The sequence below is a fragment of the Pseudophryne corroboree genome, chromosome 2, assembly GCF_028390025.1.
Source record: "Pseudophryne corroboree isolate aPseCor3 chromosome 2, aPseCor3.hap2, whole genome shotgun sequence".
In the NCBI taxonomy this organism is placed as follows: domain Eukaryota; kingdom Metazoa; phylum Chordata; class Amphibia; order Anura; family Myobatrachidae; genus Pseudophryne; species Pseudophryne corroboree.
Window position 1 is genome coordinate 148,558,754 of NC_086445.1, and position 25,383 is coordinate 148,584,136.

The 25,383-nt window shown below is 44.0% G+C and overlaps 1 protein-coding gene across 9 annotated transcripts in view; it reads left to right on the top strand.

Annotated features, from left to right (window-relative positions):
* Positions 1-25,383, top strand: part of NBEA (neurobeachin) — a 1,049,301-nt gene that overhangs the window by 379,616 nt on the left and 644,302 nt on the right. For all 9 annotated transcript variants that reach the window (XM_063951811.1, XM_063951806.1, XM_063951798.1 and 6 more), the window contains exons 22-23: positions 12,119-13,141; positions 19,973-20,190. In XM_063951811.1, coding sequence (XP_063807881.1) covers positions 12,119-13,141; positions 19,973-20,190 — 1,241 coding nt within the window. The remainder of the gene's footprint in view (positions 1-12,118; positions 13,142-19,972; positions 20,191-25,383) is intronic.

Consider the following 25,383-nt stretch of genomic DNA (forward strand, 5'->3'; position numbering starts at 1 on the left):
GTGAAAATAGGAGGGTCGCCAGCCACCTCTCAAGTCAAATACCTGGAGGTATTAACGTAGGCTTCTATGAATTTGGCCCTAAAAGTTTTCCCACATATCAAAAAATGGTTGCAGACCACCTCCACCCAGTGCATTCTAAAAAGATTTAAAAAGAAATTGCTATTAAAACCGATAGAGCTGGGGCAACTGAATGGTTCCACGTTTAAAGGATGGCCTTACGAGTGGCTACATCAACCGCCATCAGTAGTTATCTACCCACAGAGGTGATCTGGGGATGAGTGGGGTTAATCCCGAAGACAGCCCATTCTGATGTAAGTAGTAGAAAATTGACCAGGAAGACGTCTGCATCCAAAAACCTGCATACAGAAACTCAGAATAAAAGGTAATTAACAAAGACAATGATATAAATCCGCCACGGACTCCACACATCTTTGACAGTTATGCGATGATTGACCTATGACAGAACCCTTATGGGGGGGGATAAATATGTTCTGCGTAAAATGTTAAGTGACTTTTCAGAGTACATTGTGGAAGGTAAGAATTTGCATGCATGCACATGGGCTCTAAGTAAATATTCCAAGGTTAAATGTGGAACATGAGTAAATTATCACGATAATCTCTGAGAAAACAGAGAATAATCTAATTTCTCTCGGAGTTGGCTGTAGTATGCAGAGATTTCTTTCCTGGTTAAAGATGGGTCTCATAGCAAAGTGTCTATGGGTTTCTGCCAGACCGTGGTACTGATATTATGTTGAGTTTGAAGGTAAGCCATGGGATAGGCCTCCAGAACCCCAAACTTAGTTACCGCCTCCTGGAATGTGAGAGACCTCTTTAGGTCATCATGCACCAAGTCTCCCATTGTAGCAATACCATTCACCCTACAAATATTAAAGAGGTTAGAGGCCTTGCCATTTTGAAAATCAGGATTAGCTGGGAGTAATAAGGACCTATGTGTATTCAACCCGTATTTATGGCGTAGCAAATAATTTGTAAATGTTCCCAATTCAGCAAGATCCCAGTATCATAATGATCCCAGGAAGAGATCCAGTGCAGTGCTAGAGATGACAGCCAGCTTCTGAAAAAGCCACCGGCAACAGGTCAGGGGTTGGTCATTATGTCTAGCAGTGTGTCAGATCCTAAATGCAGGGGCTGGCCAGCAGAGGCCTCCAGTAATTGGAAGTACCAGAAGCCACCAGAATATAGCAAATAGAGGAGAGCTCAGGGGAGGAGCTGCCGCTGAAAACATTAGTGTGAGGGAAGGGAGCAATTTATAAAATAGTGGCATTGGTCACATCTCGCTTAACTCTTCCTCTCCCTGCTTTGATTTGCTAACCATTAACACAAATTGCATATTCAGTTTAAGTCCCTGCAAAGGATACAAATATATGTATAGATATGATCAGTATGGACCTGCCCAGCATAGAAATGCCTCATTATTAGCTTACATAGAAATCCTGGATGATGACAAGCCTGCGTGTGTGATTGGAAGCGTTGGTATATGTGACAGTTGTTCAGTAAATTATTATTATTATACAGTGCTGTACAAAATGGTAAAGCATGAAAAAGGTTTTTTTTTTTAAATGTTATGTCGACCATTGTCATATCAACCTTTTGTGCCTGTCAACCTTTTGACCATGTTGACCAAAAGCATGTCGCCCTATTGACTGTCTATCTAGACAGTGTAGATCTATTATTATTCTTTATTTATATAGTACCACAAGGGTTCTGCAGCGCCCAATTATAGAGTACATAAACAAATGAGCAAAACAAGAAAACAGTGACTTACAGTACAAGACAATATAGGACAAGTACAGTGTATATAAACAGCTGCATCAGCAAACGATACTGAAATAAGTATCAGGGTGGCAGAAAACTGAGGTATTTGGTGCCATTGGAGGAAGTATGGAGAAGAAGATGGTTTAAGTAAGAGAGGTCATTGCAGACTTTCGTGAGGGCAGTTGCAGTGAAGTGAAGAGGATGGAGGCCAGACTGAAGTGGGTCAACCAGTGAGTGGCAGTAAGGCAGTTAGGCAGTTGAGAGGTGGGTCGGTAGTTGAGAGGGTGTTTTGGATTAAGAGTAGGGGAGACAAGTGCATGCTTGAAGGCAGAGTGGACAGTGCCTGATGAGAAGGACAGACTGAGAAGGTGGGCAAGATGGGAACAGGCAGAAGGAGAGAGGTAGCGGAAGAGGCGGGAGGGTATAGGGTCATGTGGGGTGAGTGGGAGGACCGGATGAGGGCCATGACTTCCTCGCCAGATATATGGAAGAAAGATGTCAGAGTTGGTAAGAGGGAAGGGGAGATGTGGTAAGGGAAAGGAGGTGGCTGGTTGCTGATATTCTGGTGGGATGTGATGTCCTGATGTATGGAGTAAATTTTGGATATGAAGTAAGTTGTAAAGTCAAGAGGGGAGATGATGTGGGGGGCGGGGAGAGCAAAGGAGAGAGTTGACAGTCGCTAAAAGCTCAATTCATTTCAACGCGAATTGAACAGTCCCTGGGGGTGCGAGCAGGAATCCGACAAAACTACTGGCATTATTCTGTTTTCTGCCCTTTGCACGCCAGAAACAGCATCGCGTCCAGCACTTAAGTCGAAGTATGCCGGTTTTTGCGACTAAATACTATGTTTAAGGCACGAGTACCGTCATTCTCCGACATAACAGTGCGCTGAATTGAATAGCTCCGGGAGCTCCATCCCGGAGCTTTTCAATTTGCCCTTAATTGAATTGAGCTCCAAGAGGCCCCCGGGGAATTCGAAGACTGGGAGGAGATGAAGTTCTTGAAGTGCAACTGTTTAGCGAGGGGAAGGGCAGCACTGAAGAATGAGAGCATATGTTTGAAATAGAGAGAGTCTGCTTTAGAGCGTGTTATCCTCCACTGTCGCTCGGTAGTACTTGAGATTTTTTTCAGATATTTGGTGCATTTGTATTGCCAGGGTTGAGGTGTTGATCTACGATAGCATCAATGTTCCGCTTAGTGATCATAGCCTTAGGAGGTAGAGAATGGAGTAGCAGAGAGAGATGAGTTAAAAGAGAGCAGGTGGTGGTCATAGAAGGGAAATGGTGAGTTGGAGAAATATCACAACGGTGAGTGAAGACCAGATCCAGTGAGCCCCCATTCATATAGAAGGGGGAGGAGGTCCACCATGAGAGTCCAAACAAAGATGTGAGGTTAAGGAGTTTAGAGGCAGGGGATTTTGTGGGTATATTGATTGGGATGTTGAAATCACCTTAGATAATGGAGGGAATGTCAGAATGGAGAAAGTGAGGAAACCAGGACGCAAAGTTGTGGAGGAATTTGGAGGAAATGCCAGGGGGGAAGGTAAATGACAGCTACTCAACCACTATGCCCTACCACAGCGGAGCTTAGAGCCTAATTTCTTTACTACCAGGGCGCCCATACATTAGATTCAAACCAGTCAGAAGGCAATAACCAACTTGTATGTTATGAGAGGAAGCTGCAGCTCCCAGAAGAAACCCACGCAGGCATGTTTATATACATGGGAATTATCTGCTTATTAGTTACAGCCACCTCATTCTACAATTTGTTGGCTGATAAATTCTCTTTCTCATACGTCCCAGAGGATGCTGGGGTCCACTTCATGACCATGGGGTATAGACGTTCCGCAGGAGCCATGGGCACTCTTCAGACTTTTCAATGGGTGTGAACTGGCTCCTCCCTCTATGCCCCTCCTCCAGACCTCAGTTTTAGAAATGTGCCCAGGCAGACTGGATGCACTCTAGGGGAGCTCTACTGAGCTTCTCTGAAAAGACTTATGTTAGGTTTTTTGTTTTCAGGGAAAACTGCTGGCAACAGTCTCCCTGCTTCGTTGGACTGAGGGGGCAGAAGTAGGAACCAACTTCCTGAAGAGTTTGGCTCTGCTTCTGGCTGACAGGACACCATTAGCTCCTGAAGGGTACTGAACGCTAGCCGTGTCTAGATGCTCACTCCCACAGCACGCCGTCACCCCCCTCACAGAGCCAGAAGTCAGAAGACAGGTGAGTAGAAGAAGACAGATCTTCTGTCAAGAAAAGTGACGGCTGAGGTACAGCGCGGCTGGCGGGAGTGCAGCGCGCCATTGCTGCCCACACACACAGGCACTGCGGGGGGGGGGGGGGGAGCTGCGCCCTGGGCAGCAAAAACACCTAGAAACTGGCAAAAAGGGGGCATAAGATGCCCAGGCACAGCCCTACCCCCACCAGTATAAATATTATGAAAACTTTCTGAGGTAAAAAGGGTGGAGCTTCTTCCTCAGGCAGCCAGCACACTGCTCAGCGCCATTTTCTCTCTCCTCAGGCTGCAGAGACATCGCTGGTCCTCCTTCACTTCTGACTACAAGTATCAGGGTGCAATACAGGGGGGCACAAGCGAATTTGGTGCTTTACAAGTGTGTTTTACTGTGTAAAAAGCGATGCATGTCAGTGGGCATTCTGTGTTCACAGGCATTAGATACTGGCACTGGGGTTGTGAACTGGCTGCTCCTAAACTGTGTCCCTCTGACAGATTTTACTGTGGGTCTGTCCCCTATAAGTCGCAGTGTGTCTGTGTGTGTGTTGTACACGTGTGTAAGACATGTCAGAGGCAGGGAGTTCCTCCCCGGAGGAAACCATTTTAGGGACACAGAAGTGTAATGTGGTGGCGCTGCCGGCACACCAAGAGCCTGCATGGGTGAAACAAATACTTGATAATATGCATCATATCAATAGGAGATTAGATAAGTCTGAATCTCATGCTGAGTGCTGGAGAAAATCTGTGGAGGATGTGATTTTTCAGGGCTCTGTTCTTCCATCCGCAGGCGACCCCTCTGGGTCACATAAGAGACCATTTGCGAATATTGTGAATACTGATACCGACACGGACACTGATTCTTGTGTCGACGATAGTGACTCCAGAGAAATAGATCATAAATTGGCAAAAAATATACAATATATGATTGTGGCTATAAGGGAAGTTCTGGAAGTCACGGAAGCCACTCCTGTACCTCAGGAGAAGGCTTATTTCTATAAAAAGAAATCTAAGGTCACTTCCCCTCCTTCCCACAAGCTTAATACACTCTTTTAAGGGATGTGGGTGAATCCCGAAAAGAAATTTCGTATTCCCAAGAGAATTCAGATAGCTTATCCTTTCCCGGTGGAGGACAGGAAAAAATGGGAGTCACCCCCTGTGTTAGACAGTGCTCTGTCCAGGTTGACAAAGAAGGTAATTCTCCCTGCACCTGGCACGGCTTCACTAAAAGAGCCGGCAGATCGAAAGATGGAAACTACATTGAAATCCATTTATGTTGTCAATGGTACGCTGCTCAGGCCCACAATTGCTTGCGCGCGGGTGAGTCGCGCTATTGAAAAATTGTCAGAAAGCGTGTCATCAGAAATTGACACGATTGATAAAGATGAGATACTCCTTAAGTTAGGGAATATCAAAGACGCTGCCGCATACATGCTAGAAGCGATGAAGATATTGGACTCTTGAGTTCACAAGCCACTACCATGGCAGTATCGGCTCGGCGGGCGTTGTGGATTCGCCAGTGGAACGCGGATGCAGATTCCAAAAGAAATATGGAGGCTCTCCCATATAAAGGTGAGGCCTTATTTGGCGATGGACTGGATGTGTTAGTCTCGGCGGCTACCACAGGTAAGTCGACATTTTTGCCCTCTGCGCCTGCAACGGCAAAAAAGACATATCACCCGCACATGCAGTCCTTTCGGCCCAATAAATACAAAAAAGCGAGAGGTTCCCCCTTCTTTGCGGGTAGGGGAAGGGGAAAGGGAAAGGGAAAGAAGTCCACAGCAGCTTCAGGTTCCCAGGAGCAGAAGTCTACCCATATTTCTGCCAAATCTTCAGCATGACGCTGGGGCTCCTTTGCGGGAGGCCGCTCGGGTGGGGGCACGTCTCAAACTGTTCAGCCAAGGTTGGATTCTGTCTGGCCTGGATCCCTGGGTGTTGCAAATAGTGTCCTAGGGATACAAGCTGGAGTTTCAAGACGTTCCCCCATGCCGATTTTTCAAATCGACCTTGCCAGCTTTTCTTCCAGAAAGGGAAGCAGTAACAGCGGCAATCCAAAAATTATGTCAGGATCAGGTCATAGTCCTGGTACCTTTGTCACAACAAGGGGAGGGGTTTTATTCAAGCCTTTTTGTAGTTCCGAAGCCGGACGGCTCGGTCAGACCGATCCTAAACCTGAAAAATCTCAATCTCTACTTGAACCGATTCAAGTTCAAAATGGAATCACTGAGGGCAGTGATTTCCAGTCTGGAGCAGGGGGACTACATGGTGTCTGTAGACATAAAAGATGCTTACCTGCATGTTCCCATTTATCCTCCTCACCAGGCTTATCTGAGATTCGCGGTTCAGGATTGCCTTTACCAATTCCAGACGTTACCTTTCGGTCTCTCCACGGCACAGAGTGTATTCACCAAGGTGATAGCGGAGATGATGGTTCTCCTGCGTCAAAAAGGAGTCAATATAATTCCTTATCTAGACGATCTCCTGATAAAGGCGAGATCCAGGGAGCAGTTGTTAGAAAACATCACACTCTCCCTGTCAATACTCCAACAACACGGTTGGATCATAAATTATTCAAAGTCACAGTTGGAACCGATGACAAGATTGTCTTTTCTCGGGATGATTCTGGACACAGAAGTTTAGAGAGTATTTCTTCCGGTGGAAAAGGCTCTAGAAATCCAGAAAATGGAAAAACAGATCTTGAAACCATCGAGTGTGGCGATCCATCAGTGCATTCGGTTGTTGGGGAAGATGGTGGCGGCCTACGAGGCCATACAGTTTGGCAGGTTCCATGCCAGGGTATTCCAGTGGGACCTGTTGGACAAGTGGTCGGGATCCCACCTACACATGCACCGGAAGATAATCCTGTCGTCAAAAGCCAGGATTTCGCTCCTGTGGTGGCTACACAGTTCTCACCTACTAGAGGGACGCAGGTTCGGGATTCAGGACTGGGTCCTGATAACCACGGATGCAAGTCTCCGAGGCTGGGGAGCTGTCACTCGGGGAAAGCTTCCAAGGAAAATGGTCAAGCCAGGAAGCCTGCCTTCACATAAACGTGCTGGAATTTGAGAGCCATTTACAACGGCCTTCAACAAGCGGTACATCTTCTTCAAGATCATTCCGTACAGATCCAGTCGGACAATGTAACAGCAGTCGCATACATAAACAGGCAGGGCGGAACGAAAAGCAGAGCGGCAATGGCAGAGGTGACGAAGATCCTCCTTTGGGCAGAAAGACATGTAAAGGCTCTGTCGGCAATTTTCATTCTGGGAGTAGACAACTGGGAAGCAGACTTCCTCAGCAGGCACGATCTCCATCCAGGAGAGTGGGGCCTCCACCAAGAAGTCTCCGCAAAGGTGATGAGTCTTTGGGGAGTTCCTCAAGTAGACATGATGGCATCTCGTCTCAATAAGAAACTTCAGAAATATTGTTCCAGGTCGAGAGACCCTCAAGCAATAGCAGTGGATGCGCTAGTGGCCCAGTGGGTGTTCCGGTCGATGTATGTCTTCCTACCACTTCCGCTGATCCCAAAGGTGCTCAGGATCATAAGGAGAACAAGAGTTCGAGCAATCTTCATTGCCCCAGACTGGCCAAGGAGGGCTTGGTACCCAGATCTTCAGGAGTTGCTCATAGAAGATCCTCGGCCTCTTCCTCTTCCCGAGGACCTGCTGCAGCAGGGGCCGTGCGTGTATCAAGACTTACCGCGGCTACGTTTGACGGCATGGCTGTTGAGCGCCGGATCCTAGCTTGTGTGGGTATTCCAAAGGAAGTCATCCCCACCCTTATTCAGGCCAGGAAAGGAGTAACGTCGAAACATTACCACCGTATTTGGAGAAAATATGTGTCTTGGTGTGAATCCAAGAAGGCTCGGAAGAGTTTCAGTTGGGACGTTTTCTCCATTTTCTGCAGGCTGGTGTGGAGGCGGGCCTCCGATTGGGGTCAATCAAGGTCCAGATTTCGGCCTTGTCAGTGTTCTTCCAAAAACAATTGGCCTCTCTTCCAGAGGTTCAGACCTTCGTGAAAGGGGTTCTGCACATCCAGCCTCCATTTGTGCCTCCAGTGGCACCATGGGAACTTAATGTGGTGTTGCAGTTTCTTCAATTGGATTGGTTTGAGCCTCTACAAGAGATAGAGTTGAAGTTACTCACTTGGAAAGTGGTGATGCTTTTGGCATTGACATCCGCACGACGGGTGTCTGAGTTGGGGGCCTTGTCTCACAAGAGCCCTTACCTGACCATGAAGATAGGGCAGAGTTGAGAACTCGTCAACATTTTCTTCCAAAGGTGGTTTCATCTTTCCACATAAACCAACCTATTGTGGCGCCAGTAGTTACTGACACGTTCACTGAGTCAAAGTCTCTAGATGTGGTTAGAGCTTAGAAGATTATGTCGCTAAAACAGCTCTTATATGGAAAACAGACTTTGTTTGTCCTGTATGCTCCCAACAAGATTGGGTGTCCTGCTTCCAAGCAGACTATTGCGTATTGGATCAGAAGTACGATTCAGCACGCTCATACTACGGCTGGATTGCCGTTACCGACGTCGGTGAAGGCCCATTCCACTAGGAAGGTGGGCTCATCCTGGGCGGCTGCCCGGGGGGTCTCGGCATTGCAACTTTGCCGAGCAGCTACTTGGTCGGGGTCAAACACATTTGCAAAATTCTACAAGTTTGACACCTTGGCCGATGAAGACCTCAAGTTCGGTCAATCGGTGCTGCGGGGTCATCCGCACTCTCCCGCCAGTACTGGAGCTTTGGTATAAACCCCATGGTCATGAAGTGGACCCCAACATCCTCTGGGACGTATGAGAAAACAGGATTTTGATACCTACCGGTAAATCCTTTTCTCCTTTTCCGTAGAGGATGCTGGGCGCCCGTCCCAGTGCGTACTTTACCTGCAGTTTTGTTTATTAGAGTTACACATGTTGTGTTTTATTAGTTTCAGTATGTTTGCTGTAATTGGTTCATGCCTGTTGGCGTGTGTTATGTTGAATGCCATGTTGTGCGGCATGGTTGAGGTGTGAGCTGGTATGTATCTCACCATTAGTATTACAGTAAATCCTTTCCTCGAAATGTCCGTCTCCCTGGGCACAGTTCCTATAACTGAGGTCTGGAGGAGGGGCATAGAGGGAGGAGCCAGTTCACACCCATTGAAAAGTCTTAAGAGTGCCCATGGCTCCTGCGGAACCGTCTATACCCCATAGTCATGAAGTGGACCCCAGCATCCTCTACGGACTAGGAGAAAAGGATTTACCGGTAGGTATCAAAATCCTGTTTTTTTAAGTTACAAGTATCCTTCTATTAAAGATCTACAAGTAGCATTCACACGTGTATGGATATCTCTGGTCCTCACCAGTACTGACAATATTTGAGATAAAAACCATAATTTGTAGGGAGGGAGATCTTTTTCCAGTTCCGTTGGGCTGCAACCACAAAACCAGAAAGTTTCTTCTCCTAGATGTATTTATTTTTCCACACTGAAGGTGTTTTCAGTGCAATCCACACATGTAGGGGGGAGATGGATGGAAAGGGATAGACGAAGAAGTAGCAGACGAGAGTGAACAGACCCACTCAATAGATGAAATAACCCACAATTTATTAATCAATACATTTATAGTAAAATGATGTGTGCCACTGTTAGTGGTGTGTGTCACATACATATTTAAGCAGCAGTGTACATCTTACAGTGGTGTGTATATGCCACTATGTATAGCATATATCATACTTAAACTTCAATGCACTTTCACATTAATATATGTTACTGCCCTATATTAAATGCATCTACATAAAACTAAGCAAGGAATGGAAAAATAAATAGCACCGAAGGAAGGTCTTGGCATATGTCGGTGGTTCCCAAACTGTGTGCCTAGGCACCCTGGGGTGCTGCGAGGCTCTTTTGGGTTTGCTTCGGGTAGGTCGTCCAGGACCAAATCAAATTACTTATGGTTAAAGTGATAGGCAAAACCAGTACTGGTGTCTGCCAATCCTAAAATATGTTGAGAGTCAGACGCACAGCTGTACACCACCACATAACTGACGCTAAGGATGACAGGTAGCCTCAATTTACTTAATATTTTCCCCCCATATTTATCAATATAAAACTTTTATCCTAGGGGTGCCGTGAATTTTTTTTTGAAACTCTAGGGCGCCGTGATTCAAGAAAGTTTGCTAACCGCTGGCATGTGCTATATAGCAAATGTATATTCATCACCAATTGACACTGCCACGGAATAAGAGCTTTTACATATTTATTTGTGAATATATTTAAGGTTCCATGTCCCTGCTCATAAATAATACTGTGATATTATGTTTAGATAGTGCTTGTGATTTACATAGCATTACAGTAATAACAATATTTTGTGCGGAAAGAGGATTCGGATTGCTTTATTCTTGCAGCTTGGTGCAATTCTGAACTGATCCTATTTAATGTTCCTATTGATCCTCAAATGGTTTTATTAGAATCCACTATTTTACAGTAGTAATGCATATTTATATATGTTTAGTAAATGTTAAAGCATCATTTGTTTTTTACTCACCCATGTGCCATTACAAATAGTATGCAAATAGTATGCTTTGTTGTATAGAACGGTTTTGTGTCCCTCTAAACCGTTTCCATGGAGGCAGTTATGACAAAAGGTGCTATTTGAATGGCTGCTTGGTCTTGTTACTGTAGTGAGATCCAAATTAACAATATACAGTATTTAATTCTGCTGTTATGCTGTAATAGTTAAAATATACAATGTAAAACGAAAATGGCAAATCTGGTACAGACATGCACAATTACATCCTTGAAGCCTGTTCCTTATTTGCATGTACAATGAATGCCGGGGGAGACTTGATTGATGGATGTGAAGATGTGATGTGATTGCCGGTACATGTCTTCACATTAAATTGTACTTTGATGATAAAATAAGTATGTGAGCCTTTCCCATAGCTATGTGGGTAATAATGTGGCTGCAGTAATACACATTAGGAGAATGCTGCTTATTATAAGTAATGTGACTGACTTCAGCACTGAATAATCTGGATTCAAATTCTGATCTGGAGGAAGTTTAGTTTAATGCATCGTCTAACTTTGCTTCTAACAAGCTCCGCCTTTGTTGGACACACAATTGTCAGAGTAATGAGTTTAATTTGTCCATCCCTGCCTGTAGCAAGAAAGCGATTCATATAAACTGTCAGAAAGTTACCCCACAAGCCCTGTATTTAGTCTGTGAAACCATCTTGTATATCAGCGGTAGGTAACGTGTTGAACTTACACATCCCAGTATTCCCTGCCACAGATTTACCATGCCCCAACAGCAAAATAGTTTCAGAGTATGTTGGGATGTGTAGTTCCACAGCTGCTGGAGTGCCACAGGCTACCTACCCCTGTTGTATAAAATGGTTTCACTGACTAACTACAGATCATTTACAAGATGGAGACTGCATATGTGGAGATGCTCTTTCCCATGAATCACTATCCATGCTGCGCCTCATGCCTCAGTGTTGCTATGATCTCCCAGTTTTATATGCTGTATTATCACAGAATAATGCTTCAGTCCTTGATATGTCCCATGGTGTTTAGATTATAGGTGCCCTTCTGAAAAGTGCCTTATAATAAGGGGAGTATGCAGCCAGGTTTGTTTGTTTTTTTGCCTAGGCGAAAAAAAATATGGACTTTTTGCTATTTTTAAGGCGAGTGGATATTCACCCTATTAAATAACAGGGACGTTTTTTCGCCTAGGCGACAAATTCAGCAGAAGCTAAAAACATGTGGATTGGCGAATCCACATGTTTTTTCTCACCTGCGCTGGCAAAAACACAGGCGGTTTGTGGCATTTTTCGCCTATGCCTTTTCACACAAAAAAAGTGAAAAGGCGTTGGTGAAAATTTTCCTAAAAACTGGGTGAAAACGACCACAATTGAATAGGCAGTGGGGCGAAATCAATAGCTCCGAGATTACCATAGCTAATTGCATACCCCCCTAAGTGTTTTATCTCCAATAATATAGTAAAGGACCCTTCTCATTGTTTTACCGAAAGGAACATGCAGTGTATACTTCCATAATGATAGGCAAAGCTTCTTAGATCTCCAAATTGTGTAACTAAGGTCATTGGTTTTTTTTTTTTTTTAATTTAAGGTCACTTATGAAGCTCATAAGGAATATTTGGCAAAAATGTATGAAGAGTATCAAAGACAGGAGGAGGAGAACATCAAGAAGGGCAAGAAGGGGAATGTGAGCACCATCTCTGGACTTTCATCCCAAGCGGTGGCAGCTAAAGGCGGGCTGGAAATCCGAGAAATCGAGGACCTCTCACAGAGCCAGAGTCCGGAAAGTGAGACCGATTACCCGGTCAATTCAGACACCAGAGATTTGCTGATCGCAACTAAAATTTCTGATGATACAATCACCATCACCGATAGGCCATCAGGTGGGGTACGGGTGGAGGTGCATGACCTGTTAGTGGACATCAAAGCAGAGAAGGTTGAAGCCACGGAGGTCAAACTTGATGATTTGGATTTGTCACCAGAAACACTAGTCAGTGGGGAAAACGGTGCTCTTGTTGAAGTAGAGTCCTTATTGGATAACGTCTACAGTGCAGCTGTAGAGAAACTACAAAACAATGTTCACGACAGTGTTGGTATTATAAAAGAGAATGAAGAAAAAGATGGCCCTCTAATTACATTAGCGGACGAGAAAGACCAAACCACTTCTAACAATACCTCATTTCTTTTTGATAAAATGACGCATTCAGATGACAAACTGTTGCCAGAACTGACTAGTGGTAACCACATAACCATAGGCAATGTCCAGGATGCTCATGTCCATATCGGTGTTAATGATGACCTTGGCCTGCTAGCTCACATGACCGGCAGTGTTGACCTAACTTGTGCGGCAGCTGTACTTGCAGACAAGGATTTTAAAATTCATACAACGGCTGATAGTTTGAGCAGCATTTCTGATAGAGAGTTGGCTTCATCCTCTAAAAGTCTAGAATATGCTCAAATGACTGCGACCACTCTGGAAACTGAATCTTCTGCTAGCAAATCCATAGCAAATATGGATGCCAGTAGTACAGTGTCTGATACAGAGAGGTCCGATGATGGGCGCGACCTCGGGAAAGAAATCAAGAAAATTCAAACCACTACAACCACAACACAGGTGAGTTCCTGGATTGTAATTGTACGCTCTAGCGTTTATCAGTAACTGCTTAGTACCTCTGTTTTAGAATTTATTTTCATATTCTTTAGTTATATATTTTTAGATTATAACAAAACTGTTAGCTTTGCAATATTCAATTGCATTATTTTTGACTGAATCCAAATAAAATTGTATTTTGGGGCTCATTCACACAAGCCCTACTAAACTATCGCTGCCTGCCAGATCTAAATACGTAAACCACCAATGAACATTGCAGGCCAGGGATGCATAGCTTATTGTATAATATGCAGCCCATGGGGGACTGCATGACAATGGTTTCCTGTATTTTACACTCCGTTTCCTCACGTCACGTGACCCATTTATAATACCCTGAGCAGTGGTGTAACTCCCAGAGACATTGGAGGCAGCCTGTAAGATGTAAGGCAGAAGCTGATTGGCTGGTACTTTATCTCTCACGATTTTATCTCTCTCCAAGCTTTGATAAAACCCCCTTCAGGGCTCTATTTATTATCATTTGCTTCCAGCACCCAAAAATAAAGATTCCTTATTGTCACAGTTATCTGCAATAAGGAATCTTTATTGTCCCAGGTGTGCCATTGGCAAGTCGCTGGGATGTCAGCACATGTAGAGCCAGAGTCACTGGGGGGGAGGGCACCACCTTCTATTTCGCCTCCAGGAGCCTGGTATGAGCTTACGCCCCTGAACCTGAGAAAGACAGGGGTTACCAGAGCTACTGAATGTCTTTATTACAGTTCACCATATAAATCCTTTCAACATCATATGAGATGCAGATCTACTGTATTGAACACGTATATGGGGATGCAGTCATAAGGTTGAGAGTCATAATGTTGAATCCATAATGTAGACTGTTATATCAACATTGTTGAAATGGCAACAGACAACATGTCGACATCTACAGAATGTGGACATGTTTACAACGTTGACATCTGAAATGTAGATGTGTGAATTCCTAACATTCTCAGAATGTTGACTTCAGGTTTAGGCTCAGGATGGGAGGGATAGGGTTAGGTTTAGGGTTCTGTGGGTGTTAATCAGTGGGGGGAGGGGTTAGGGATAGGCTGGGAATTCTCACCGGAACTGCCGCTCCCTCAGAAGCCCGCAGCTGTTGCCAGGAGCAGGTAAGCCACCACTAGACCACAAGGAAGAGTCTGTCAGCATTCTGTCATGTCAACATTTCAGCAGTGTCCACATGCTACATTTCAACCATAATGACATTCTTATGTTGATATTATGAATGTCATCCTTACATACTGTACCACACCCCTTATACGTGTATATAGTGTATCATTCATATTCCCTTCAGGAATTAAAATGTACACATAAACTACACAGCCATTTTGTAGACCATATCCATGGGGTGCTGACTGGGTGCTAGTGACATTACTATGATACGTGCTATGCCTCCTGCCTATGTGAGAACACTACTGCTTAGTGTGGATTTCCATCATTATTCCCACTGTGTAACAAACGCTGCCTCCACATAGTTATTTGGGGATATCTTCCATTCTTATCATGGCAGTGATAGTAGTGCAGTCTGTATGGCCTTACAGTTTGTGTAATCTAACCAAGTTATTTCACACCCTAGTACTGTTTGTGTTATAGCACCACATTGCATTAAACTCCATGAATGTCTTTTCATGTTCAGCAAATCCGTAGCATCCACTGCCAGGGAAGATCATGCCTCAGAACGTAGTGTGACATGCAATTATTTGTGCTAACTGCGCTCCATCATATCCCACCGCTTGTTATTTTTATTTCAGATTGAATCATTCAAATGTCAAATTGCACATATGTATGTGAAGAGTAAGGTTTCCATTTAGTTAAGGCTTAACCTCATGGGAGAACCTGTACGCCTGAAATATTTAATCACAGTGCGGACTCTGGAGTCTTGCGTTTAGGTATTTTATTACACACTGCCACAGGCATAAAGAGGATATGATTACTGTTTACATATATATTTAGTGGCAATACAGTAGGCTCTCTAAGGGATGGTCTATTCCAAAAGGAGCACAGATCTGTTAGGATCATTCATTCAGACCAGACTAATTGATATTTGCAGCTGTAAAGGGAAGTGAATGGAGATAGGGCCGGCTTCCTGTTACAGGTACTAGACTCCAGGATTTGCAGAGCTCATTATAGTGCTGCACTCCCGATGGGAAGTCATTTGTTCATCCACTGATGAACAACATGGTTATACATGGAATGGGCAAACCCCAGGTGCCAGGCCGCCATATTGTGCACGGAGTTACTGCTAGTGCCTAACTTTTGAATTGATGTGGATGCATGTCTTCCCTGGATCGTTTAATACATACTTCCAGCTTCTGAATATTATTCTTGTCCACATTTGGGCATTTATCCATGCGTACAAAAGAGACACAGAAGATTGATGTTATTACTGGTGATTTCAGTGGTGTTCATCTGTATGTGTTCTGGCACAGGGAAAAGGAGCTTTAAGCGCTGGAAGAGTGGTGATCTTTGGGGGTTTAGTGCAAAGCGGCTACAGGGCGCAAGTTACATTTCTCTTACTTTGTATTTAGTGTCCAGACATTGGACTCCATTATCATGGAGCCTAATGTGACAAAAGTGCATCCATATGATGTGCTGTATCTTGTCCCAGCAGTGAAATGGCGATGTAAGGAATAAATAGGACTCGGCAATGTACTACATGTAAACTACATGTGCTGTATATTCTCTTTTTCTGCCCATTATACTTTGAAATCCCTGTAATGACTGGATATAGAGTGTAGAAGACTTCAATTTTTAGTGTGACAAGGAACCGCATTTCCCATTGTGTGCTAGCTGTCCGTAAACCGGTTTCTGTACACTTGCAATTTCTACATGGTTGGCACTTGTATTGGAATTGAACCCAAAGCCACTATGCTAGCCACTGTGCAGCCGACCCGAAGAATTCATTTTGTTGCTGGTTTCTATATCCTGTATCCTTTTCTAGACCATTCATAGACCTAGCATCTCACAGACGCTGGGTCACATCTTACAGAGACCGGAGAGCCTCTATTGAGAGCAGCATAAGGCATTCTTTAATAAAATGGCAAAATATTGTTGCTTCCTAGCCGTAATCACTAGACTCCTCAGTTTCTGTGTTATCGGATGGCCATGCCTGATTTGTTTGAAAGATTGAGTGAGTAATTGGAATACTACACTTGGAGGGATATTTGGTTTCCGAGTTTAAATGTGCCGTAACCCACGGCAGTCTCTCAGCAGTTACAGAATACTTTCTGATCAGTGTACGGCATGCTCTGCAATTTCATATTGTAATGAACAACTATTATAGCCCCACGCCTTTATCATAGTTTCCACGTGTCACTCAAACTCACTCCTCTCAAAGCAAAACACCCATTATAACCCTCACAATGCCCATGTCTTTAAAACCACATAAATCACTTTCTGGTGACTGTTGTGGATGTCTTATTACAGCTTACAGTCATGATGTGTAGTATATAATGTTTAATAAACCTTTTTTTTAAATTCTACCTTTTGAGTGCCAGTGTCTCGTTTTACAGCTGGACTGCTTCTACATACTAACTGTCCGGGCACCAGTGATATACTGCTAGTTAGTGTGTGTGTGCGTTACTTGCTGCTCATATAGATTTTTATATCTATTTATATTCATATCGAAGTGTTATGCCACAGATTTCCTGTCACACAGATAAGCCCAGACCCCATTACTGAATCCTAGTGTACTCTGCAGAGGCTCTCATGTGACGTGAGACTGTAGTGGGCTGAAAATACTTATTAATATAGATTTGTCATCGCAGGCGGAACCCAGTGTTTGATGAAGTAGTACAGCAATTAAAAAATAATGTTTGCAGTATTTTGTAGCATTTGTGTAATTTGTCAGTCTCTGAATCCTGAGGATGAATCTTGAGGCTCCTGGTAGCTTGTCTCAGAATGTAAGTGGTGCTTGTTGCTAAGCAACAGATTATACTTCATCTCTGTGCTGCTCCTGCCCTGCTGACTGACAGCTACAAGTGTGAGCTGTGCAGAGTGTTCGCACGGACACCTACCTTCAGTATCCCTTCATATATGCTAATCGTTTACCTGTAGCCCAGCTCTCTGTGAGGTCCATTCATTTATCATTCTGAAGTGCTTCATGCATTGTTAGTATTTTAAGAGAAATGCAACATGAAAGACTTGCAAAAAAAACAAATAAATTGTTCAAGGCTTGTTAGCCACTTTACAACCAGTGGGGTAGATGTATTAACCTGTAGAAGGCATAAGGAAGTGATAAACCAGTGATAAAGCAGTGTTAAGTGCAAGGTGATAATGCGCCAGCCAATCAGCTCCTAACTGTTAATTTACATATGGGAGCTGATTGGCTGGTGTGTTTATCACCTTGCATTTATCACTGGTTTATCACTTCATTATGCCTTCTCCAGGTTAATACATGTGCCCCAATGTTCCTCACACAGTGTTTTGGAAGTGATATATACTTTCAAATATATAAGAAGGGGTGAAGTTCTGAAATATGCGCTTAATTGAATGGAAGATGTTAATGTTATACAGTGTTATACTGTTCCTAGAAAACATTGTTAATTACTTGCACCCTGTCCACATTTTACCTTGCGCAATCTACAATATCCACTCCAGTCCTGCATACTACAGTTTTATTACCTGCAACACTCCGTTAACCATACTCAAGACTTGTCTCAACACTATAATTACTGTACACACATGCATATAGAATCTAAAAATTATATATTGACAATACATTAGTATTAATCACAATGCTTATAAAAAAAAATGTGAAAACGGTACAGATATAATACAGTTCAAGCTGGAAGACAGAGCACCAGTAAACCACTAACAGAAGGGAACGGAATGTGCTTGTCTCTATATGTAACACAGATGACAGTAGTATTTATGTAGTGTTATTTATAAATACTGGTTATACACACACACACACACACACACACACACACACACACACACACACACACACACAGTGTTACACAGATAGGGCCTGCTCAGAGTTGAACCCATGGCCAGAGTAGTCAAATGGTTATGTTATAATATACATTATATACTGTTCTACTCCTTAGAAATATGCAATATCAGTTGTGATGAATATGTAGATATTTTTCTGCCATTATATTGCATATATCTCATTGCGGCTTATGCATATATTGGTATTAAAGTAGTACTTTCTTACTGTTGGCACCAAGTGGCAAGTGCAAGGGGGTGTGTAAATATAAATGTAGAAATCATTGCCCCACCCCCTGCAGCGTAAGCATCACACAGTTGGGTGTTAGGGCCATTATGATGCAGTTTTGAAGCGAAACGCGTTAAGAACCCACCCACTTCTCTATAGAAGTAGATTAGATCCGTGGGGTTGCGCTACTCTCCTGGTTATTCAAGGATTATTTCCCAAAATTCCAGATGTCTCCTGGATATTCCAGAAGAGCAGGCAAGTATGATTAATGTGGGGCTCTTGGCCGGTATTAACAGGGAAGACGTAAAGCAAGTCTAAAATAATGTGTCAGTGTGTGTGGCTATTCACTTGTATTGCTCAGACAGGGAGATGTGTTCATGTGAGAGAGCTCAATGCAGGCATGAGAATATATAGCAGAATATATATTTGGCAAGGCGTGTTTAGTGACTGCAGTATTTCACCTCAACGGTGCATGAGTCTGAGTGCGGGAAGTGCAGATCGGTCCTGATCTGCTGCACATATATGTGACTTAGGGGGAAATTTACTAAGCAGTGATAAGAGCGGAGAAATGAGCCAGTGGAGAAGTTGCCCATGGCAACCACTCAGCACTGAAGTAACATCTATAATTTGCATACTATACAATGATACAGAGCTGCTGATTGGTTGATGGGGGCCACTTCTCCACTGGCTCACTTCTCCACTGTTATCACTGCTTAGTAAATGTCCCCCTTAGACAAGTAATTATTAGTCGTCTTCTGTTTAACTTTCAGGCAGCTTATCCTTCATAACGACCTCTGGGCTGCAGAGACTTCATTCACATGCCTTGCAGTGGTAATTAATATTCAGCTACTCCACAGTCTCCACACACCAGATAACCTCCGTTATTTGAGCCCTACTAACACAAGATGTGGAGTATAGACGTAAATAGCCCATTAATGGTAAACCTGCTAGTTTTGCACAAGGTTTAATTTCAAAGTATTTGTCAGTATATGCACTGGCAAATGTAGGGTTAACAAGTCTCCCAAAGAGCGCAAGAATTGCAGCACTGACAAATAGTTACTAATGGAATAAACTGTAACTTATGTATGCGTGTCTTTGCTGTAAGATTAGATGCAGTCCATGGAAGCCTGTAGAAACTAAATAAAAATATCCGCCACAGAGACTGACTGCTGTGCAATAGCGCCCCTTAGTGGTTCAATGAGACATTGAAGAATACTTTTTGTTTTTGCAAAGGGCCTGGCATGCTGGCACAGTTTCCGAAAATAAGAAAATGATTTGATAATGTCGTCATCAGTATGACCTGCTGAAATAGCTGAAGCACTTGTTGCTTTTGGAGTGACAGAGTTTAGAGAGAGAGAGACAATAATATACTGTAAATGGGTAAATATTACAGCCCCAGAGGTTTGTCTTCCATTAAATATGTATAAACAGCTACTATCAAGAATTGCTTTGCAGTGCTGAGACTAACAATTTGATTTAATATTCACAAAGAGCAAAAGTTCTTTGCAAACTAATTCAGATACTTTTTGGTTTTACATTACCTTGAATCAGTTTTTGTAGTATTCTCAGCAATTACTTACAATTTGAAAAAAATAAGAATCTTTTTGAAATTTGCTGACTAAACCATTGATACATTTTAGGCTGTCCAAGGTCGCTCAATGAGCCAACAAGAACGGGACTTGCGTGTTGACTTGGGATTCCGTGGCATGCCGATGACTGAGGAACAGCGCCGTCAGTTCAGCCCTGGTCCGCGTACCACTATGTTCCGCATTCCTGAGTTTAAGTGGTCCCCAATGCACCAGCGTCTCCTCACAGATCTGCTCTTTGCTTTAGAGACTGATGTGCATGTTTGGAGAAGGTAAAATATTTGACAGGAAATGTTTTGGAAAGAATGTTCCAGTTACAGATTATGTTGTCTAAAGCTAAAATCCAAACTGCTCTACGATGAAGAAACTGCTGTTAACGTTTCCAAACTTACTAACCGATACAGATGAGTCCTAGTTCATCTTACCCTCTAATCGCAGCAAATGCAGGTTGTTTTCCGCAATTAGCATGCCTGCAGATGTGCACGTGCACTGCGTATGCACCTACGATTCATAAGATTCTGTAAAGCACTGCGGAATATGTGTGCGCTATATAAATAACTGGTAATAAATAATAAAATGGGTGCGTACTCTCCCGTGAACCACATGCGGTAGCATGTGTGGCCCATCCATAGGATAGATGAGCTGGGACACATCTGTATATGAACATTTTAGGAACGTAAGTTGGGGCAACTGTGATCTGTTTACTCATGAATATATTAGTTGAGGACAGCACTGAGTGAAAGGAGCAATGTCCTAATGTCTGACAAGAATGTAAGCGAACCCAAAGCCGCACACTGAGCAGGATCCCCCAACAGCATATGAGGTTCAACTTATGCAAGATGGTTTTAAAAAGCTGCCATTATGACTACTTATCTGAAGATGCATGCTGGGTGGCAACGGTAGCTTGGTTAACATCGGCAAACGTCACAGTCCCACTTACACCCATGTTTTTAACCATTTATTTTATTAGCAGCAAATTCATTTAATATTAGGCATCAATAAAATTGATAAACCTCTCTATTACAGCAGAAATAACTCCCCATCTTCAGGGGAATGTTTTATACATATACAGTATATATAATATATAGTTAATTATTGTGTCCTATTAGTATAGCAATGGAAATAAGACACATTTTTGGCAAATAATACACTGTTTTGGCAAAAAAAAAGACCCCCAACGCTAACAGAGTTACGCTGGACCGGTCAGCTCACTGACGCCAGGCATCTCCCGCTGCGTGGCGTGTTCAGGCAAGATGTATGAGGACACATCTGTATGCCATTGTTACAATACTTGGTTCATGTTAGGATACTCCCACTACTGACACCAAAACAAAGGTACAAGGGGCACAATCGCAAAAATCTACATGGTCACATATGTGTGCGGCATCTATTGTGGCATGGCCACAGCCATTTTATGCATGATATCCTGTACCATCTGACGTAGTAATTGGACTGGGAACTGTTCATAAAGATGGTAGATGTTTAAGTGCAATTTTAATTGAAGCGCAGTGCTTTCTAACACTTAGTTTTATGTCATGTGATATCACGGACATTGGCCCGCTCAGCCAGCAGATGTGAGATTCATATATTTAGCTTGCTCTACTGGTTGGTCAGAATTACAAACGCTCAGCTAATAAAATTTTAGAAGCCACCATAACAGACCACACTGAAGTAGAAGATAACTTATTGCCACCTGGACAGGCTATTATTGCTCTGCTCGTTACGCCAAGTATGTGAGCTAGATGATGGAGCACTTCCACTCTTTAATCTCTGCCTGGCCAACAAAGAATAATTTAGGATCTCTTCAAATAGTAAATTGTGTCAATTCTCAGTATCTCCTAAAACGATCATATAATACATAGAATATTCAATATGTTCATCTTGGAGAGCTAAGAATAAAGTTTGCACCTATGGTGGTATAATACTCATGAAGTATTTCTCTGTAACTGAGCTGTAGTGGTTTGTCTCTTGAGGGCCCATGAACATCTACCATACCCCAAGGGGACATAAAATGTGCAGCACGCTTTGTATTTATAGCACATGTCGCATGACCTTTATGCCTTGTGGTTTTGGCAGGGCTATAGGAAAGGAAGTGTATTACTATATTTATGTTGTGGTCATCTGCTAGAAGGAGCATGTGTTGTTAAAAGGAAAAAGGACACGGAGTGCATTCTGGTGATTGTAGTCACATATTTGCTGCGCTATATAAGAAACTGTTAAATAAATAAAATTTGGCGATATGTTGTTCATTTCTTAATATTTTATTTTTTTCTGGACAATATATAGCAGAGGGACAAATGCGATATAAAATTGAAACTGTTTTATGGGAAGTTAATTGACTTTTCAAACTCACCCGTTACAGGTTATGCAACGCTAGAACAGTGTGCACCACAGTGAATTAGAGGGGTATTCAATTAACCACAATAACGGACTTTTTCGCAAATCGCAGTTATAGACTATTCAATTAGCCAGGAAAATTTATTGGTGATCATTTTTTCGCAAATTTTACTTCAGCTTCTCTGAACAGGTGAAAAGTTGGGGAAAATCCCTATTTTCTCTGACGTCCTAGTGGATGCTGGGAACTCCGTAAGGACCATGGGGAATAGACGTGCTCCGCAGGAGACTGGGCACTCTAAAAGAAAGATTAGGTACTATCTGGTGTGCACTGGCTCCTCCCACTATGACCCTCCTCCAGACCTCAGTTAGATTTCTGTGCCCGGCCGAGCTGGATGCACACTAGGGGCTCTCCTGAGCTCCTAGAAAGAAAGTTTATTTTAGGTTTTTTATTTTACAGTGAGACCTGCTGGCAACAGGCTCACTGCATCGAGGGACTAAGGGGAGAAGAAGCGAACCTACCTGCTTGCAGCTAGCTTGGGCTTCTTAGGCTACTGGACACCATTAGCTCCAGAGGGATCGACCGCATGGAACTGGCCTTGGTGTTCGTTCCCGGAGCCGCGCCGCCGTCCCCCTTACAGAGCCAGAAGCAAGAAGAGGTCCGGAAAATCGGCGGCAGAAGACATCAGTCTTCACCAAGGTAGCGCACAGCACTGCAGCTGTGCGCCATTGCTCCTCATGCACACTTCACACTCCGGTCACTGAGGGTGCAGGGCGCTGGGGGGGGGCGCCCTGAGCAGCAATAAAAACACCTTGGCTGGCAAATATATCACAATATATAGCCCCAGAGGCTATATATGTGATAAATACCCCTGCCAGAATCCATAAAAAAGCGGGAGAAAAGTCAGCGAAAAAGGGGCGGAGCTATCTCCCTCAGCAAACTGGCGCCATTTTCTCTTCACAGTGCAGCTGGAAGACAGCTCCCCAGGCTCTCCCCTGTAGTTTGCAGGCTCAAAGGGTTAAAAAGAGAGGGGGGGCACTAAATTTAGGCGCAATATTGTATATACAAGCAGCTATTGGGAAAAAGTCACTCAATATAGTGTTAATCCCTAAATTATATAGCGCTCTGGTGTGTGCTGGCATACTCTCTCTCTGTCTCCCCAAAGGGCTGTGTGGGGTCCTGTCCTCAGTCAGAGCATTCCCTGTGTGTGTGCGGTGTGTCGGTACGGCTGTGTCGACACGTTTGATGAGGAGGCTTATGTGATGGCAGAGCAGATGCCGATAAATGTGATGTCGCCCCCTGTGGGGCCGACACCAGAGTGGATGGATAGGTGGAAGGTATAAACCGACAGTGTCAACTCCTTACATAAAAGGCTGGATGACGTAACAGCTATGGGACAGCCGGCTTCTCAGCCCGCGCCTGCCCAGGCGTCTCAAAGGCCATCAGGGGCTCAAAAACACCCGCTCCCTCAGATGGAAGACACGGAGTCTGACTCCAGTGTCGACGAGGTTGAGACATATACACAATCCACTAGGAACATCCGTTACATGATCTCGGCAATAAAAAATGTGTTACACATTTCTGACATTAACCCAAGTACCACTAAAAAAGGGTTTTATGTTTGGGGAGAAAAAGCAGGCAGTGTTTTGTTCCCCCATCAAATGAGTGAATGAAGTGTGAAAAAGCGTGGGTTCCCCCGATAAGAAACTGGTAATTTCTAAAAAGTTACTGATGGCGTACCCTTTCCCGCCGGAGGATAAGTTACGCTGGGAGATATCCCCTAGGGTGGATAAGGCGCTCACACGTTTGTCAAAAAAGGTGGCACTGCCGTCTTAGGATACGGCCACTTTGAAGGTACCTGCTGATAAAAAGCAGGAGGCTATCCTGAAGTCTGTATTTACACACTCAGGTACTAGACTGAGACCTGCAGATAGTGCTGCTGCAGCGTGGTCTGTAACCCTGTCAAACAGGGATACTATTTTGCGAACATAAGACGTCGTCTTATATATGAGGGATGCACAGAGGGATATTTTGCCGGCTGGCATCCAGAATTAATGCAATGTCCATTCTGTCAGGAGGGTATTAGAGACCCGACACTGGACAGGTGATGCTGACTTTAAAAGGCACATAGAGCCTTATAAGGGTGAGGAATTGTTTGGGGATGGTCTCTGGGACCTCGTATCCACAGCAACAGCTGGGAAGAATTTTTTTTACCTCAGGTTTCCTCACAGCCTAAGAAAGCACTGTATTATCAGGTACAGTCCTTTCGGCTTCAGAAAAGCAAGCGGGTCAAAGGCGCTTCCTTTCTGCACAGAGACGAGGGAAGAGGGAAAAAGCTGCACCAGTCAGCCAGTTCCCAGAATCAAAATTCTTTCCCCGCTTCCTCTGAGTCCACCGCATGACGCGGGGGCTCCACAGGCGTAGCCAGGTACGTTGGGGGGCCGCCTCAAAAATTTCAGCGATCAGTGGGCTCGCTCACAGGTGGATCCCTGGATCCTTCAAGTAGTATCTCAGGGGTACAAGCTGGAATTCGAGGCATCTCCCCCCCGCCGTTTCCTCAAATCTGCCTTGCCGACAACTCCCTCAGGCAGGGAGGCTGTGCTAGAGGCAATTCACAAGCTGTATTCCCAGCAGGTGATAGTCAAGGTGCCCCTACTTCAACAAGGACGGGGTTACTATTCCACACTGTTTGTGGTACCGAAACCGGACGGTTCGGTGAGACCCGTTTTAAATTTGAAATCCTTGAACACATACATAAAAAAATTAAAGTTCAAGATGGAATCGCTCAGGGCGGTTATTGCAAGCCTGGAGGAGGGGGATTACATGGTATCCCTGGACATCAAGGATGCTTACCTACATGTCCCCTTTTACCATCCTCACCAGGAGTACCTCAGATTTGTGGTACAGGATTGCCATTACCAATTCCAAACACTGCCGTTTGGACTGTCCACGGCACCGAGGGTCTTTACCAAGGTAATGGCAGAAATGATGATACTCCTTCGAAAAAAGGGAGTTTTAATTATCCCGTACTTGGACGATCTCCTTATAAAGGCGAGGTCCAAGGAGTAGTTGTTGGTCGGAGTAGCACTATCTCGGGAAGTGCTATAACAGCACGGATGGATTCTATACA